General features: G+C 40.8%; 1 protein-coding gene across 2 annotated transcripts in view; it reads right to left on the bottom strand.

The window, feature by feature from the left end:
• The window catches only part of nrp2b (neuropilin 2b), a 75,640-nt gene that overhangs the window by 8,297 nt on the left and 48,075 nt on the right, over window positions 1-19,268 (bottom strand). For both annotated transcript variants that reach the window (XM_084122662.1, XM_084122663.1), the window contains exons 8-15: window positions 17,025-17,169; window positions 15,256-15,605; window positions 14,144-14,288; window positions 5,432-5,509; window positions 4,548-4,691; window positions 1,946-2,211; window positions 1,738-1,834; window positions 231-263 (exon numbers count right to left, since the gene is read on the bottom strand). In XM_084122662.1, the coding sequence (XP_083978788.1) occupies window positions 231-263; window positions 1,738-1,834; window positions 1,946-2,211; window positions 4,548-4,691; window positions 5,432-5,509; window positions 14,144-14,288; window positions 15,256-15,605; window positions 17,025-17,169 (1,258 nt within the window). The remainder of the gene's footprint in view (window positions 1-230; window positions 264-1,737; window positions 1,835-1,945; window positions 2,212-4,547; window positions 4,692-5,431; window positions 5,510-14,143; window positions 14,289-15,255; window positions 15,606-17,024; window positions 17,170-19,268) is intronic.

Below are 19,268 nucleotides of genomic sequence, written 5' to 3'. Positions count from 1 at the left end.
CCAACGTCACTGAACGAACAACTAAACATAAAATTGGTGTTGAATCTGACTCATTTAAACTTTGTTGTGGGATTGGAAACAGACTGTACAGAATCCCTGTGCGCTGCTGGTGTGAAGCTTAACCAAAAATACAATGATTATCAAAAGCCCTTTAGGTGATGCAAGCTGCTAGGCAACAAGCAGGAAGCACAAACATTGGCACAGGAAATGACAATATGCCAGAAACTCACCAGTCATTTCAGGGGGGAATGCAGCGAAGGGTTCTGAAACAAGAAAAAAATATGGATTAGAAAAGAAAATGGCACAAATAAAATCTATTCACATAAATAACAACAGTGCAGTGGAATTCTGACACAGTGTGATTAATATTATGAGTACAATTCTCTAGATTTCTTATTCTTTGACAGAATAAATTCTTATGTACTATGAATCCCACCCTTCTGATTGGCTAAATATATCCTAATATCTCAGGACACCTGTTTGAGTGGTAGGGACATTACCTGCTTGATATTCATTAAAATTCCTACAGCCCCTTTAACTACAAATGTAAAATTATTAACAGAACTCCCCAGAAACACTTTAGCTCATCACAAAGAAATGTTTTGGAGAGGGGTCTGAAATCACAAACACAGGTTAAGGAGAAGAAATAAGACAGAAAGAGTGAAGAAGGGAGGAGAATAGGATTGGGCTGTGTGTCATTTGGCAAACTGTGCCGCGCACACACATTTAGACTGCCAGAGAAACAGAATGCCAGTTCAGAATGTTTGGAATGCAGTCGCTTTAAAAGGGAACTCTGCAGAGAGGCAGGGGACAGATTTTGGCAGTGACACAGGGGCTGGCGCATGCACACCGAACAACTTTAATTAATAAGTGAAGTCCCAAAGCCGGGGGCCTGTGCACGTGAGCGGCGGCTCACATCAATATCTTGATTCATAACTAATCCTATTTTTGCTGATCATTGTTTAAATATAATATGTCCTCAGAGGAAAAGCAATGTTTTTGCTCAGTAAATAACCTTCACAGCATTGTGAGTGACTGGCCGTGTAGCGAAGTGCTTTGTTTGACATTAATGTCTGTTCTGTGTTTGTGAAAAGCTACACCGTAGAGAGCAGGCCTGACGGGTTATTCCCTGGCATGGCTCTGGAAAAGCTCTGTTTACAAATAAGAGGGAAGGAAAAGAAACTAATGAAAGATAGATTGAGATCAGAGCCCACAGGGTGAGTGTGGCCTAGTTTTCAGCTTTTTGTGTGAGCCGAGCACTTGAAAAACACTTTCTGCGTGATTAATTTTTTCTTGGGCTTGAATGGGAAGAGTAGGGTGGGCATGGAAAGCCACAGTTATGCGGTCAGAATGGATCGTTTGGTGACAGGCAGGGTTCAAAATGAAGTTTTTGTCACATCTGCCAATGCAAATTTAGCAATTTTAACAATTTTGTCTTAAAATGTATAAATATTTCCTACCAGCCCAGAAACAATTTTGCTGTTTTTTTTCCAATAAACAATATGTATTTAAAAATATATAAATGATAAATGCAATTTTATTATTTTTAATTTAATTAAATTTAATTTCCATTTTAATTTAAAGAAAATTCCCCTTTGTTTACTCGTCAAAGCCAATTTTACTTGCATCTGGTGCTTGGCATGAGTTCATTTAGGTCCCTGGTGACAAATTTGGTGGGTGATGGCTGAAAGAGGGAAATAAAGCAAGACAAAGAAAGACCCAGATGCTGATACTTACGTGTACACTGCTCAAGCTCGATGCTGGAGCTCATATGGATGTTGTCAACCCAGATGTGCCCTCGGCTGCCTCGCTCAAAGAAGCCCTCGATGATAACCTTGCAAATTAAACAGAAAAGAAAGAGAATTAAAGACTTCCTTTGTTACTCTCAAGTCAATGTTTATCATTATATACATCACGGATTTCTATTGGATGAGTCTCTGTGTACCTGATATTCTTTAGGGGACTGAGGCAGGATGGTGCGGCCTTCCCTCCACATGGGCCCCTGGTCTCCTTTCAGTGCCCAGAGCAGCGTCTCCTCCTGGTCATCGTCCCGGAGCAGCACACGCAGACTGTCCTGAGCTTCACCCTGAAGCTGGTAGTAGAAGAGCAGACAGACGGGACGGCGCTCGGGTCCCACCGATGGACTCATTAACCGTGCACGCTGCGGCTCTGACTTAGGACTCACCTCCACGTACAGGAAATTCCCAAAATCTGAAGAGAGACAGAAGCAAGTGCTGATGTTAAACATCTTTTGTTGGTCCTGGAACAACATTCTTTTTAAAGAAACATGTTCCAACAACTTCCCAACCCTAATCATTACCCCTAAACCAAATATTTAATCCTACACATACCATGATGTAAATCCAGGAATATGTCCTACTTAGTGATATCACTGTAAGCCAAATTTAAAATGTTCCTTTTTTCCATTTCTTTCTCGCCGTTACATTGCACTGAACAATCTGGTTTGTTTTTTATGTTGCTCAGTAATAAATAATTGAACCGGAGGGAAGCAGAAACACCCCCCCAACCCCCCCCCCCCCCTTGTTTTAAGAGGAAAAAGTCCTTACAACGCAATCTCTGTCAGATCCCACTGTGGACGTCTCAGTAAAGCAGAAGAAAAATGAATGGGAGAGGAGAGGAAGAGCGGAAAACAACAATCAGAGAGAAGGTTGGGAAACACTTTGTGAGTGATCTGACTGGACAGCGTGGCACCAGAAATTATCATCATTACCCATGCTGCCTCAGCTATGATTCAAATGCTCCCACCTACACTGATGTATAGAGAAATGGCATAGTCATTTCCGTTCACCCTACTTTGACATATTTCTCATCCCAAACTTATTGAAAATACAGCACTGAAATCAGGCTGTCGCTGGTGTTCCTTTATGAGATGCCTAAATAGATTATGCATTTAATTAAAGCAGAAGAACTTCCTCTGTTTGATCTTGGGTATACATATAGGAAAATTAATTACCCTTTCACAGGGAAAGTTCACTGTTGCATAGACACTATTTGGCTTAGGTTGATGTGCCTGAAGTAACCAGAGGGCAGGGAAAGGTACTTCTGGGATTATTGTTTTTAAGTGGAACCTTCTACACCTAGAGTTAATTAGGCTGACTGCGCATTAACCCTTTCTGGCCCTCTGTTTTTCCGTTTCCTGGTTAAACCACTGGGGTATGAACACTCTGGAATGCTCAGAGTGCTGTTCCAGGAGCCATGGGATCTACGCGGCTTACTGTGATGTTGGATCGTTTTATGGGAGTGAGCTGTGCTATAAAGTGAATGAGTTGAGCAGCTCTTGTCCAGGGATGCTGGGAAGCCAGAAACATACTCCATATGCAAAAACATCACTGGCATAACTATAGAAGTCCGTTTCCACCTTGGACTTTGTGACTTTTTATCTTGTAATCTTGTATATTTCTTAATGTGACTTCATATCTATTTTTTTTATTTTTTATTCTTTATTCTTTCCTTTACTGAGAAGAAACAGGCTTCCATATGAAACATCTACTCGAATCTGGCAGTCAATGGAGAAAGTAGCTTTTTGGCCCCAGATGATGTACTTACATCACCTACAAGCTTACCAGCCAAACCCTGACCCCTTGATCGGAAAGAATCTAGCTACAGTACTAAAGCACTACATGCAACAATACTAATTATACAATGTGTACTTGTGTTATGAATTGCATTGAGATACATTTTGGAAACCAACTTCGTGTGAAATCGAGTTTGAGTTTCTAGAAGTTTTGTGTTAGGGGATCTACACAGTTTGTTTGGAGAAGGTGAGGAATGTGACGTGACACCCCTGGTGTTAAAGAGAGAGAGAGAGAGTGTGTGTGTGTGTGTGTGTGTGTGTGAGAGAGAGGCGAAAGTCTTGGGATTGGGGGGTGCAATTGGTTTGGGAATGGTTAAAACAGGACAGGATTCTTTCCTCTTTACTGCTGGAACTCTCTTTAAGACTTGACATATGGAAAACAGTGCAATATTTTTTTAACAGCCTCACAAGGCAGGGTGCTCCAGGAAAGCAGCGAGGACATGGAGAACTCTGTGTGTGTGTGCGTGCATGCAGAATTAGTGAAGCACTCATCTTTTTTTCACGTAGGGTTGATAAAGGTCAGGTAAGCTCAGGGATGTGAAGAGATGAACAAACTCCCAGAGGAAGAACGAGGATGGACTGAGAGAATGACAGATACTATTCCCAGATTTCAACCATCACATTAATTACACACCAGTAATGAGACGGATGGATGGAAAATGAGAGTTGAGCGCATGTGTGTGAGTGTGTGGATTCATAAAGAGGACAAGGGCAAAAGAAGGTCTTAAAATGTCTTCTGTGCAGTACGGTCACAGTAGGTCACCATACATCACAATACTTCCTTCTGACCATCTTCTGCTGTCCCTGTTTATTTTCCTAACAATTCTTATTAATCAAGCACATTTGTCTTCTCAAAGTTCCTTATATTCCCAGTGCTATACCAAAATTCCCACTGTTTTTGTTTATGTTTGAAGAGATTAGTACGTAATATCTTTTATTAAGATGCACTTACTGTCAGATCCCAGTGTCAGGTCCAGACTAGGACTAGAGGAACTATACAGAGACCACTTCAGATCAGACATGGGGTCATGGGTCCATCCACACATACTCTGCTCAAAGTCACACAGACCACCCAGAGATGACAGAGTGGTGGGAGCTGGGAAGAGAGAAAGAGCAAACCATACTCATTTTCCATGACCGGTTGAAGGCTCTCCCATAACACACACACATACTATATTTGTCCTATGACTATATGTGTCCTACTATATGTATTTCCTCATGAAATATACACATTTTGTATATATACTGTATAAATATAAATATATATATATATAACCTGCATATTCTTACTGTACATGCATTTTCTACATGTATATTTTATTTATTATATGAGAACAAATTTGTCTCATTTTACATACACAAATTCCTGTCTCACTGTATTTATTTCCAGTTTCTAATGTACATCAAAGATTCCAGTTTCCTTGTATGTGCATAGATTTCTGTCTCATTGTATGTGCACATTTTCCTGTTTCACTGAATGTGCACAGAATCCTGTCTCACTGTACATGACAGTTTACATGCTGCGAGCCTCTACTCATCAACACATAAGTGTGTAGAAATGGAGGGGCGGCAATCTGTTATTAGAGCTCTGGGAAAAGCAAAGCTGCAATTACACAGCAGAGTACTGTAAATAAAAGTGCATGTGTGATATACTAAAATTGCTTATAAACATTCATTAATGAGACATGCTCTACTAGATATTCCCATTACACCTCAGCCAAGTATTTTGTAATATACATTAAATTGATTGGATATATTGATATTCACTCTACAGCTAGATCTGATCTCGTGCACTATAGTAATATTTTCTGTAAGTAAGGTGCTCTGTTTGAATACCTGGTGTCCTGTGGGCGGTACTTGTCTCGTCCTGAAGGGGAAGGGTAGGCGTAACAGTGTCAGGAATGGTGGTAGATTCTAAAATAAAGTAAAAAACAGCACATTTTAGAAATAAGCCTGAGACTGGGAAAAAACGTGCGAGGTACAATTAATATCCTCTAAAGAAGATCATTGTACCAGTGCTGATGAATACACAAGTCTCCCTAACTTAGACACACACATATAGTGTCTGGAAAACACTCCTCAAATAAGAAATGACAGAATAATCACACATGATCGCACACAGGCATGCATGCACACCAGCATCTGTCCCCCAAAAAGTGGCCACAGCCTCCAGACACACATAAACCAGGCAGAGACAATTAAAAATGTGCACATGCACCACATGCACATTGTGCGTTTACAATAAGAGAAATATTAGAAAACCACAACTAGAATAGAAAAATTCTAAGCATCTGAGAGCTATTTACTGTGAAGTGCTCTAATAGAGAGAGAGAGAGAGAGAGAGAGAGAGAGAGCATATTCAAGAGCCACCTCAGACAACTGCAGTTACTGTACCAGTTACCCACAATGCATTTAAAAGTGAAACCATTGCTGCCACAGCTATTTTCCATGAGTCACAACACAAGACTTCCAAAGACATTCCCTCCTCTGACTGTCTCTCGCTCGCTTTCATTTTTATACAGCAACATACAGTTGTTGACTTCTTTAGCTTTATTTCTCTTCTTTCTCTCCACGTCTCTCGCCCATAAGTGACGTGAGTTTTGGCCAAAATGACACGAGCCAGACAGCAACAAAACAATTGCAACAGCGCTCTTACATGGTTTCTGCGGTGATAATTTGTTATGACGGAAAATGTTAAATCAGCCGTTGCATCTCTCTTCGTTCCCTGCGGGGGATCAAGCGGAGGAAGATTTAGAGACAACGAGGCGTAAATGAGTAATGATTGTCAGCTCTTAAAGTCATTAATGTCATTACTCTTAACAATTCCCTGCTTAATTGGCAAATACGTGAGTGGCGTAACACTAATCATGTAGACACTTTAGCACAACATGAAAAGGAGAGGCCTACTGTAATATTAATGTTATTAATTTCTATAAGCGGGTGCGTACATGAAAGGGATGCACCAGCTGGCGGCTTCTGACATTAAACTCTATTAATTTTCTGCCCTTTACAAATGCAATTAACCTCCTGGGAACTGAGAACTCTCTGTCAGGTAACACACCTTTCTTTCTTTAGCCTCACATACTTAAAGTAGGACACTCTCCTGTCATGTCGAATGTGCACTACTGTTCAGTAAGAATTTTTGTAATTTTTTTTTTACAATGTTTTTTTATTTATTTGATCAAAAATACAGTAAAACAGTAATATTGTGAAATAGTATTACAATTTAAAATAACTTTTTTTATATATTTTAATAAATGGTAAAGTTTACTTTATTTCTATGATGGCAAAGCTGAATGTTCAGCATCATTACTCCAGTCAGTGTCACATGATCCTTCAGAAATCATTCTTTATGCTTATTTGCTGCTTAAGAAACATTGGTCATGGTTTCCACAAAAATAACTGTTTTCAACATTAATAATGTTTCTTAAGCAGCAAATTGAAATTATATACCATTACAAACTTTTAATCGCTTTTAATCATTTTAATGCATCCTTGCTGAGTAAAAGTATTAATTTCTTTAAAAAATGTTTCTGTTAAAGGTGTTAACAGAGAGGTCAAATTGAGCCAACATGAGCACAAGTGGTTCATCATTTTATCATTGGCTCATTCAACAAGTCTTTTCATTTACCTGTCAGTTAGCTAATGTTCAACAATATTCAACATTATTTACAATTATTTTTAAACTGACACCAGATATTTCCCTTAATGTGATTTCTATATACCCTATGTGAAATATGCTGCTAATTCCTCCCTATACCTGAAGCTCCAGCTATGGATCAGAGCAAGACACGGCAATAGATTTCCAATATGCTCTAAAGCTCTATTGCAGCCAATTGATCTGGATCCCAGAACTCTCTGGGCGTTGCCTGAGATTTCCTCCAACAGCCTGATAACACATTAAGGCCGCGAAATGTTTACAAGTCTCAAAGACAGACCAGATATTTACAAGCAAGGGCTAGTTTTGGGGTCACTCCTCATCACCCTGAAGGATTACCTTGTTTTTAACCTCTGCATTCAGGGCACAGAGCGGAGTTAGCCCTGTTTCCAGCCTCATGGGTCCCGCTGAGCCTTGGCAATCTCTGACTCAGCGTTTTCATAGCAAGATGGAAAAAATGTTCAATTACATAGAAAGCCTTGGAGTAAATGTGCCCCTGGCAGGCAGACCGGCTGTACTTCAGCGCCTGACTGAGATCTTGAGCAGAGACTGCGTAGCAAGGAAAAACAAAGACTGATGTGTGTTTGGGAGATTATGTGGAGTAACAAACAAAGAACAGGAGTCAGACCGGATCAGCAACTGTGAAAGTGATCATCAAAGCTGATGTGGTGAATTATAACAATGTGTTCATGTACACAAACACATTAAACGAAATAGTAAGCATGCTCCAAACATGCACAAACACACAAAAACGCATACTTAATCACTGATGCTTATTCACAGGCAACCTAATTAAACATTTCCAACTTGAAAGACGAGGCTTTTGGCCTCCAGAATTCAAAAACAAAACCATTTTCCAGCGGCACTGAACTAATTAAAGCTTTTGTCTCTGTGTCTTTTGAACACAGAAAGTAACAGAAGGTTTATCGTGTTATATCTCAGCTAGTAAATTCCCCAAATACAAACGCACAGATACATACTGAGTTCAGAGAGGCCTGTGCTTGGCCTCTGATAAGGACTTTCATCACGAGCTCAGTTAAACCAACAAATCATCTCCAGGAGATAGATATCTAATATGCTTCACATGTCTAGAAATGTTCAGGGCGAAAGTGTTCATATTCACATCTGATGTCCTCAGAGAACCCTGCTTCAGAAACAACAACGGCGATTTCAAAAAACAATCTTCAACCGGCTTGATAGAGAGTGAATGCTTATCACAACCATTTCAAATCTCTTCAAAACAGTTTTTAAGTTTATACACTGCACTTAACCATGGCTAGAATGCTACGGCGGGTTGTTTAACACCATATAACCAATCACAAACCTTCATATTGCTTGGCTCATTAAATATCCAGCAGTTGTGTTATTACTCATGTTAAACAAACCAATAATTGGAAGTCACAGTGTCATTTAGAATTATGTTTCAGAAAATCTCAAGAGATGAAAATTCCAACCCAACCTCATGAGAAAAAGTAGCTATTCTACAAGTTGGCGATTTCAAATGAATTCATATATTTGATTCGTATGAAACCGTATGGTTTTTTGAAAAAAGGAAAAGAAAGAAAAAACTAAGCATGAAGGTCCACCCCAAACTTAACTGTCAATGGGACGTAAGCAGATCTTACAAAAACGTACAGCTTCATAGGAATTTGCCACTAATTCACCAAAACATAGTTATGTTAATAGTTATGAATTGCATGAGAGTGTGGTGGGAAAACTTTGTCATCATTTGCTCATGTCGTTCCAAACATGCATTTCTTTATTTCTTATGCAATGAAAGTCAAAGGGGTCCAGTATTGTTTTGGACCCCATTGACTGTCATTACTTGGACAAGAATAGCTGAAATATTATTCAAAATATCTTCATTTGTGTTCTGCAGAAGAAAGAAGGTCATATAGGCTTTGACATAATTTTAAAGGAGAACTCCATTTTTTTGTAAATTTGGAGTGCTGTCTATACAGAGAACAACGACAAAAATCGGTGTTGCCTACACCATGTTATCCTCTTTTTAAAATTTGCACCCTGTTGACTTCAATGGGGCAAGTTTTAAACCTGCTTTTAGCCTCTTAACATCCTTGATGTGTCATTACAAGTGCACAGCCAATGTGAGTGATTCCTTCAGAGTGAACACGGGTGAATCTGACTGCAGTAGATGTGAAAGATATGAATAAAAATGATGTTATTTCAGCCAGCGCACATACCTGTATTTACATCCTGTTTTTCGGTCGAAGTCCATAGTAATCGATTGTCGAGTTCACGCGACCTATGTTTAGTTACCTATGAGTTGTCGTGATCATAGGTAACTAAACCTATGCGCGTGAACTCGACAATCGATTACTATGGACTTCGACCGAAAAACAGGATGTAAATACAGGTATGTGCGCTGGCTGAAATAACATCATTTTTATTCATATCTTTCACAAATTTTAAAAAGAGGATAACATGGTGTAGGCAACACCGATTTTTGTCGTTGTTCTCTGTATTGACAGCACTCCAAATTTACAAATTAAAATTGACCGGAGTTCTCCTTTAATTCAGTTTCCAGTAGGAGAACTGTACTGTACAAAGACTGAAGTAGGCATTATTTTATAATAAAGAGCAGGGAAGATGTGCAGTATGGAAAAAGAGGAGGGGAGGAGTGGAGATCAACCTAAATATTTACACTGGGAGGATATGAAGAATGACATGTGGGCTTTGTGGGTAAATGTCTGTGTGCAAACACGGGTTGTGTAGGGGGACTACACTAAACAGAAACATGTGGATGAGAACTTCAAAGCGCCAATTTAACTAGATCAGGGGAGCGGTTGTCCTTCAGCTTACATGCATCCATCCTGATAGAGAAATAGCAGGGAAAGATGGTGAGGGAGACCCTCGGTTTTGGCGAGAGAATGAGGTCGAGCCAAAGAGAAATGATTACACCCTCCTTGTCAAAGATGATAAGAACAGGAAACAATTTTCCATCACATCCCTAGCTACCCCGGCAAGGAACGAAGAGTGGAACGCTCTAAACCACCCGCTGTCTTAAACCACACCCACTGTTCCCTTGACGGACAGCCACAGGCCCTGCCCGCACATCTGAGAGTGATCAGTGAGTACTGCATATATATAATGTTATATAATGTTACAAAAGATTCTATATCAAATAAAAGCTGTTCTTTTAAACATTCTATTCATTAAAGAATCCTGAAAAAAAGTTTTACACAACTGTTTTCAACATTGATAATAATAAGAAATGTTTCTAGAGCAGCAAATCAACATATTAGAATGATTTCTGAAGGATCATGTGACACTGAAGACTGGAGTAATGATGCTGAAAATTCAGCTTTGCATCACAGGATTAATAATATTTTACAATTTAGGTAAAATTTTATTTTACAGTGTCCTTGTTACATAATTACATGTAGTTACTATAGTAATAAATTATGCATAATTACATGCAATTAACCCTCAACCAAACCCGAATCCTACCCTAACCCATATTACTCAGTACTTAAATATGTAATCACACTGTAACAATGACACCTTCAAATAAAGTGTAACCTATTACTGTTTTTGATTAAATGAACGTAGTGAACATAAGATACTTTTTTCAAAAACATGAAAAAATACAGACCCAAAACTTTTGAACGGTAATGAATATATAATTCCCCCCTACCCCCAACCCTTCACGATTTTAAAACACATTTTGTGATATATTTGTACTCATAATTTTCATACATAATTGCTGATTTTTGTACTTCTTGGCTAAGGCAGTTAGCCATTCCATTCACAGCTGTTGTTTGAAGGCCTTACTCTCTTCTGTGAACTGCAGTAACCCTGTGCTCCTGAATCTCAGCACCTTCACTCAGCCTGAGCGGGAGAGAAGTTTAGCCGAGCCTAGTCTCAAAGGGTTGCATGCTGTGTTGAAGATGTCTCCCTCCAGCTTCTTCAATTTTGAGATGCACTGCACCCAGCAGAGGTCACTGTCCTCACTCTTTCTACCTCTCTCTCTCTCTCTCTCTCTCTCTCTCTCTCTCTCTCTCCCAGAGACGGAACCTTTGGCTTGACGTTGAGTCCAGTAATGAATAATAGACAAGGGTGCCTGATTGAAATATCTAAAGTCCCTCTGTGTGTCTTTCACGGTCTTGCTCACACAAGGTCTGTCTGCCACGCCTCTGTTTATTTATTCATCAATTCATTATTTCTCTCCTTGTGTCCCTCACTCCAAATTTCCTTCCTCTGGGAGAGTGATGGGATTTGGGGACAAAATCATAGCTTAGCAGCAGCTCAGAATAACTCCAGGAATGTATGACCTTGGTTTGTGTGAGTTTGTACAGTATACAGAAGTAGTATGATATATGTATGTAATATATATTTTATGGTCAGATTGTCATTATAATCTGTCCGGGTGATCAGAACTACGACACAGAGGATATGTCTTTACATTATCCTGCTTATGAAAAGGCTCCTTACCAAATAAATGGACAGTAATATTAATTTGAGTCTACATTACTTTAGCACGTGAGAAGAAAGAGACTGTGGAGTGATATGAGAGAAACTGGTTGCTGGGGACAATAGTCAATTATACAGCTATGCAGTCATTATATAAAAATACTTGACCGTAACAATTGACCAATCAGAATCAAGTATTCCAGAGCGGCATTTAATAATAACTTCTAATAATCTCTCTTTATATGAAATTAAATGTGTGCATGTGTGTGTTCAGTCAGTAGACGACTATGAACGCGGTGGCAGATGTGTGTGATTGGCGTAAACATCTCTGTGCAGTGAAGCGAGACTGATGTAGCCCTGTGAATATTTAACGTCTCTCTCTTTCCGCGAATCCCCACGGCCGCTCAAAATCAGAACAACAGCAGCCCCGGCCCCTGAGTCACTCACCCTCGCTCCACAGCTGCAAACAACCATCATTTACAAAAGTACAGTTTGCTTTGGAGGACCGAATTAGGACAATCTCACTCAAACCGTAGGTCTGTATGTTTTTTGTTGTCAAACGGCTCCTTTGAGGACCGGTACTGGTGATCACCGTGGAGGTGCTTAACAGATGGTAGGAAACGAAACAGCCATAATGTTGGGGCTTATGGACGGAAACGAAGAAAGTACAAAAGGAAAATACACACAAATCAAAGTCACATGTAAGTATATATAACACTGCTGTAGCTGGGGGCGGTGTGTTTATTATTTTCAATTAAATTCTGACTGTAAAATCAAACAGGATGAGCCACATTGAAGTTGCTGCCAATATCCAATGAATACACACACCTGTGACCGCACATCATTTGCATATAAAGTTGCTACAGGCAATGTAAACAGCCTACAGCTAGGCTAATGAACTTTATTACTCACCGGATGAATTGATTATCATGATTATAATTAATCTGCTTTGTGACATGTCCAAAGTCAAAGTGTAAAAAATGTCAAAACAAAACACTCAAACCGCAGGTCTATATGTTTTTGTTGTTGTCAAACGGCTCATTTGAGGACCGGTACTGGTATGGATGACTGTGGATGTGCTTTACAGATGGTAGGAAACGAAACAGCCATAATGTTGTGCGTATGGGTGGAAACAAAGATAACACTAAAGGAAAATACACAAAATTCAAAGTCACATGCAAGTGTATATAACTCAAGTGTGTTTGTGTGTCTCGGGATCTGTATGTGATTAGATTTACTGCAGAGATTAGGAACTGGGGCTGTAGTTTCAACATTGAGTGGGGTAGATTGAGCCCCCTGTGTCTCGAACATCTGGTGCGCAGTTGTGCATTGCGGAGCCTCGCCGCACTGTCATCGCATTCCCTCACGCAAACATAACGCCGTGTGTACACAAACACAATCGGCCGTCAGTCCATTTTTCGTTACTCATTAACTCACTGGCTTTGATCCATCCCTCATTTCTTTCTTCCGCTTTGATTATCGTCTCTTTCTATCTCTCTTGATCTTTCGCTCTCATTCATTTATGGCCCATAGGCTCTGTAAACCTGTGCCAGTATCCCACCAAGCGCCGCCGATGACACATGAAGCTTTCAGCCCGGATCTCATCTTCTGCCTGCAAAGTGCCACCAACTAACCCTGAGCCAGCACCGGCTCTCTGTCTGACTTTTCATCATGCCTTCTTCCTCCTGCAGTCTTGCCATGCTAATAAACCTGGGCACTCAGCCCTGAGGCTTCCCCTGGCCTCCACCCACATCGTCCTTTCTAGCAACTCCTCTAATGCTCCTTCGCCCCCGGCATTCCTGGAGACACAGAGCCATGAAGACAGCCCGTCGATTACTGCCCCTCGGCCTGCCGCTTTATAAAGCCCAGGCCAGGTCCAGAGGGAGCAGTCGAGTGTCCTTTTGGCTGATCGTCACGATGTGACAGGTAAAAGATTCAGGAGGAGGATATATGAAGGACATCGGGGACAGAGAGCAAAGATGGAAGTGACAGAGTGGTTTTCTTTCTACTGCTGTAGCTGGAGGCGGTGTGTTTATTTTAAATTAAAACTGATAAATCTGACTTAAAAAATCTGGATGGATAAGCCACGTTGAAGTTGCTGCCAATAGCCAATAAATGCACACACCTGTGACCGCACATCATTTTTTTTTAATTCATTAATGTGAAGTTGCTACAGGTAATGTAAACAGCCTGCAGCTAGTCTAATGAACTTTATTACTCAGCGGATGAAGAGTTTATCGTGATTACTATTAATCTGTTTTGTGTTGTCTAAAGTCATAGAATAAAGAATGAAAACCAAAACGAAATAAAGCGAAACAAAGCGAAACAAAACAAAACAAAACAAAACAAAACAAAACAAAACAAAACAAAACAAAACAAAACAAAACAAAACAAAACAAAACAAAACAAAACAAAAACAAAAAAAATAAATACAATAAAATAAAAAACACAGGTCTTACCTGGCAAGTCACAACCCAGTATCTCCAGTCTCATTCCGATGCCGGCGGGCGACCACCTCTCTGGATACACCCGGATAAACTGGGCCACAATCTCCTCGAAGCGACGGATCTCTGGGGTGTCGTAGTGCGTGTTGCCCTCAAAAATCTGGTGGAGCAGAATCACAAAGGGACTTTAGCACAGCTGTGTGGCTGAGAGGAAAGCTAGTGGATATTCTCTCTTATTGAGAAAGTCTCTGACGCAGCTCAGGTTTTAATTAACACAACCGTGGATGATTTCACTGGAATGTTATCAAAGCTTGCAGCATAATTGAATTCTGCTCTCAGAGTGGGAGATTGGGAATCTAGAAGTGAAATGCTGAGTCGCTGAGATGAGCAGGAAAGAATGAAGTAAGTCTTTTAATAATCTGATTCTGGTGAACTGTTCATTACCGTAGCCTTTTCAACGACCCACAATATTTAAATTAGCACGATTAACTAATTAACCTAATTCAACTCCAGTTAAATTCTTCACTTCAGTCCCCTGCTGGAAAAAAGCAGAATATACAATGCTTAAGATGGGAAAGCAGGGTCCAATAAAGCCTAACTGACTTAACCAGTTCTTGACTAAAATGGACTACCAGGTCAAACCCAGGTTCACCCAGCTGATCAACCGTCTAGACCAGTGTTCCTCAAATGGTTGAGTTTGAGCTAAACTCAGCAATCCTGATCTAGACCAACCTAAACCAGACTGGACCAGTTAAAAACGATGTTTCACTTTAACTAATTATCACTTTAACTCTTTAACCCAGGGTTCCTCAAATCCAGCCCTGGAGGGCCACTGTCCTGCAGTTTAGTTCAGACCCTGATCAAACTCACCCATATGCAATTTTCTATTAACCCTGAAGACTTTGATTAGCTTGTTCAGGTGTGTTTGATTAGGGTTGGAAGTAAACTCTGCAGGGCAGGAACCCTGAGGAACCCTGCTTTAACCTGTTTTCTCAACTGATTAATAGACCATAGTTTTGAAGCAGATTACAAATAAAATAATGAAAAATAATGAAATAAATAACAGGTTCATTAACCAGAAAAACTTGATTGTTGTGATAGCATTAAAAATCCAGTTTAGTTCTCACCTTTGGGAAATTGGTTTTGGAGTCGATGATGTAGCTCCAGTCTTTTCCATTCAAGCTGTGGGACAGTTTATACTTCCGTACAAAGGCCCGGTTCTCGGCGCTGGTACTGCCGTCCACCCCGCGGGCCCCTTGCGTGATGATACCCCGTACGGTTTTGGGGACTCCCAGGTCCACCTGCAGCCATTCTTCACCGGCCACGGGCTGCGCGGGACTGGGGAACCATCCAGAGCGGCTGGCCACCAGCCGGGCGGCACCTGTGGCCCCGTGGATGTCCCTCATGGAGGAGGCTGAGATCTGAGAGTCTGGCAGGAGGCCGGAGAGCATTCCCTGCATCTCAGAGCATGGAGCATCTGAACAGAGGATGGACAAGAAATTGAGTTATGGTGAAGCAAAGGGGAATTGACATTTTAAGGCTGGAGAGATCAATGTCTCATGTCGTTATGTCATGAGAGAGGCCTTAGGAGTATAAACAGAGCATGTGCAGGTGTGTTTTTTGGGTCTGCGGAGTGAGTGTTTGTGTGTAGGATTTATTACAGGAAGAATTTCGTGTTCCATGTCTGTTAGGTTCACCTCTACAGAGTTAAAAGCAAAACCCACTCAGCCCAAAACAGCCATTCTTTGGCTCAACCGCCACAAATACAAAAGCTACCAGAAATAAATGATTGATTTTGGCCTATGGCTTAAACACAGAACAAAAGAACAGGAAAACAGGCTGGGGCATCTGGTTCAAGCCCATCCTAACAATCTCAGTTGAATTACACCCAGAGGTACACCCACACTCCTGACAGAAAGAGCAGTAAAACACAGATCGAGGCTAGCGGCACGAATGTGATCGATGGCTTCACAGGCATCTTTATAGGCTTGGCAGTGCCGGATATCCCGCGAGCCGAGCATCACTCTTTTGTGGGAAAGACAGGAAGGGCAGCGACAAGCCTCACTGAGAGCAGCCTGTTCTGGGCTGGATGCCCGAGGGACAACGGCCCCCGTGGGACTGCAGCAGGTCTAATATGGAGGCCAGTGGCGTGTCCGTACGTCGTTTGTGTCAGTGTTGAAAAAGACCCTGTCTCTAAAAGCGCATTTGTCCTGCTCAGTGTCGAGGAAAAAAGGAGCGAATCACTGTTTAATAGCGTAATGATGGAGTGTGATGTCTCTGATAACATCAGTGCAAAAGCAGCTCACCTCCTTCTTCTGCTGCAGGACATGCTAACAGAATTAGGTGCCTGCTATCTCCCCATCTCCATAAATAACCAAACTCAATCAGGACCCTAAAGAGCTCTGATAAATACACATCTGAGTCCACTTGACAGGGACACAGTGGGCGTCTGGAACAATATTTGTCACGTGCTGTATCTGTGGGCCTGCTGCGCACGAAAGTTCACGAGACACTCTATCTATCTATCTATCTATCTATCTATCTATCTATCTATCTATCTATCTATCTATCTATCTATCTATCTATCTATCTATCTATCTATCTATCTATCTATCTATCTATCTATCCATCCATCCATCCATCCATCCATCCATCCATCCACATCTATTTCTGGGAAAGAACAACAATGTCATGAAGCATTGCGAACAGCATAATCGTATTAAAAACAATGGAGAAATATAAAACATATACTGTATTTTAATACAGCCTATATAAGAACAATGTTTAGTCAATTCTAAAAGTTAACAACCACAAATCAGTTCCCTTAAGGGCTGGTGAAACATTTTAGATTGTGTATAGACTTGGAAAAAAGTTGTGTGGTGTGAGTTTTACTGACCCGTGATTTGACAGCCGTAAAGTTCGAAGCGTAAAGCGATTCCATTCTTCCATGCCTGAGGTCGGATGCGGACAAACCGAGCTAAGACTGGCTGAGGGATCCGGTTCAGGACCACCTCTGAGGGGTCTGCATTTGCATGGAAAACCTAAGGAGAGAGAGAGAGAGAGAGGAGAGAGAGAGAGAGAGAGAGAGAGAGAGAGAGAGAGAGAGAGAGAGAGAGAGAGAGAGAGAGAGAGAGAGAGAGATATTTACAACTATTCAGGAGGTGGTTTGGCTGAGGCCACTCATTCAAAACAAACTAACCTAACAAACAAGCACAAACTCTCACACAGTAAGAGATATTTACTGGGGTCAAGTGAGTTTGTGACCTTAATCGCTGTCAAAATACACACACCAATGACTACACACATAGACGCCAATGTTAGCATCGTAAATTCAAACATGAAATGCTGTTTCCTCCAGAATGAGTTAAAGTCCACAGACATGGGTGAGAAAGTGTGGAGAGTGTTTGAAAAATCAGTTGTCAATCTATGGGCTTGAATGTTTGAATGCTTGAATAAAACCAGGCGCTACCACATGTTTTTGGGCGTTGTCATTGTTTACATCAGTATGTCAGATGGTTAGTATTTCAGCAGGCAGTTCACAGGGTATCATAGAAATATGCCATATGCTTCAGTCACTGCATCTTGGGATGGTGAAGAAGCAAATCTCCATCTCTCTTTCTTCCTCAGAGACGTGAGCCTCTGTCAGGATCTTTGTCTCCAGAGAGAGGAAGTAGGAAAGAGTAGAAGGACCAGAAGAGGGCGAGTCCTGCTCCACTGCACACACAAAAAACAAAGCCTGGACCCTAAGGACCTGACCCATCTCAGGATCCAATGACATCCGGGCCAGCTGGCCTGGGTCAGGTCCGTCCTAGGCTGGCTTGTGTTGAGAGTGAAGGAGGAGATTAAAGGCGGGTTAGAAAAATGAGAAGAAAAAAACCTTCCGACCTTTGGGAAATCGCCTCAATATATCATAAAATAAAAGTAGGAAACTATGAACTGAGGACCTGTGGTCATTAATCTTTGGGCATATGTTTAGTTAAAAGCAGTGGAGACCTGGGGCAATTGTTCAGTTTTTCACATATTTCATAACTCGCAGATTGCTACAAATATACCTGCCATCTTTTGGTAAATGAAATAATAAAATATGAACAATGCGAAAGATTCAATCACAATATTGAAATATAATACAATAACTCAGGAGATAGATAGATAGATAGATAGATAGATAGATAGATAGATAGATAGATAGATAGATGACGAGTTAAACCTTGGGAAAAAGTGTGTGTGAGGAGAGAAAGAGAGAGAGAAAGAGATGCTTTAGAAGAAAACGTGAGTGTGTAAAGCTGTTGTCAGTAGGAAGACGCAGACATGCATCGCAGAAATCTGCTTTTGTTTAATGACCTCATGATGGAGTGTGTGACCTTTTCCCTTCACTGCCTCTGAAGTTTTTCAACACAGCACAGTATGTGAGAGCCGAGTGGTGTGTGTGTGTGTGTGTGTGTGTGTATGTGTGTGTGACGACTGAGGGCAAGCAGTGTGTAATATATCACCTCTTTAGTGTGTGGGAGAGTCCTATTTCTCACGATTCACTGACATAACCTAACACACACCCAGCACTTCTGAAAAAAACAAAAAAACAAACGCAGCTAGATCAAGAAGCCTGTCTGGAGTCTGGATTCAGGCCGCACCATAGCACTGAAACTGCGCTCGTTAAAATTACAAATGACTTACTTTTAGCATCTGACCAAGGCTGTATCTCAATACTAGTTTTACTTGATCTTAGTGCTGCGTTCGATACTATAGATCACACAATACTCTTAGATCGACTACAAAATTATACTGGTGTTCAAGGACAAGCATTAAGTTGGTTCAGATCATACTTATCTGACCGCTACCATTTTGTCTATTTAAATGGAGAAAAATCGATCATAACTCCAGTAAACTATGGAGTGCCGCAGGAATCTGTGTTAGGCCCTCTGTTATTCTCAATATATATGATGCCACTTGGAAATATTATAAGGAAACATGGAATTAGTTTCTATTGTTATGCTGATGACACTCAAATCTATATTTCATCACGGCCAGATGAAAACGCTAAATTATCCAATTTGACAGAGTGTGTTAAAGATATAAAAGATTGGATGACGCACAATTTTCTTTTATTAAATCCAGACAAGACAGAGGTACTAATCATCGGTTT

The sequence above is a fragment of the Abramis brama genome (genome assembly GCF_963993115.1).
Source record: "Abramis brama genome assembly, chromosome: 8".
NCBI classification, from domain to species: Eukaryota; Metazoa; Chordata; class Actinopteri; order Cypriniformes; family Leuciscidae; genus Abramis; species Abramis brama.
Note: the sequence above shows the minus strand (reverse complement) of the source record. Positions and strands in the feature narration are given on the sequence as shown.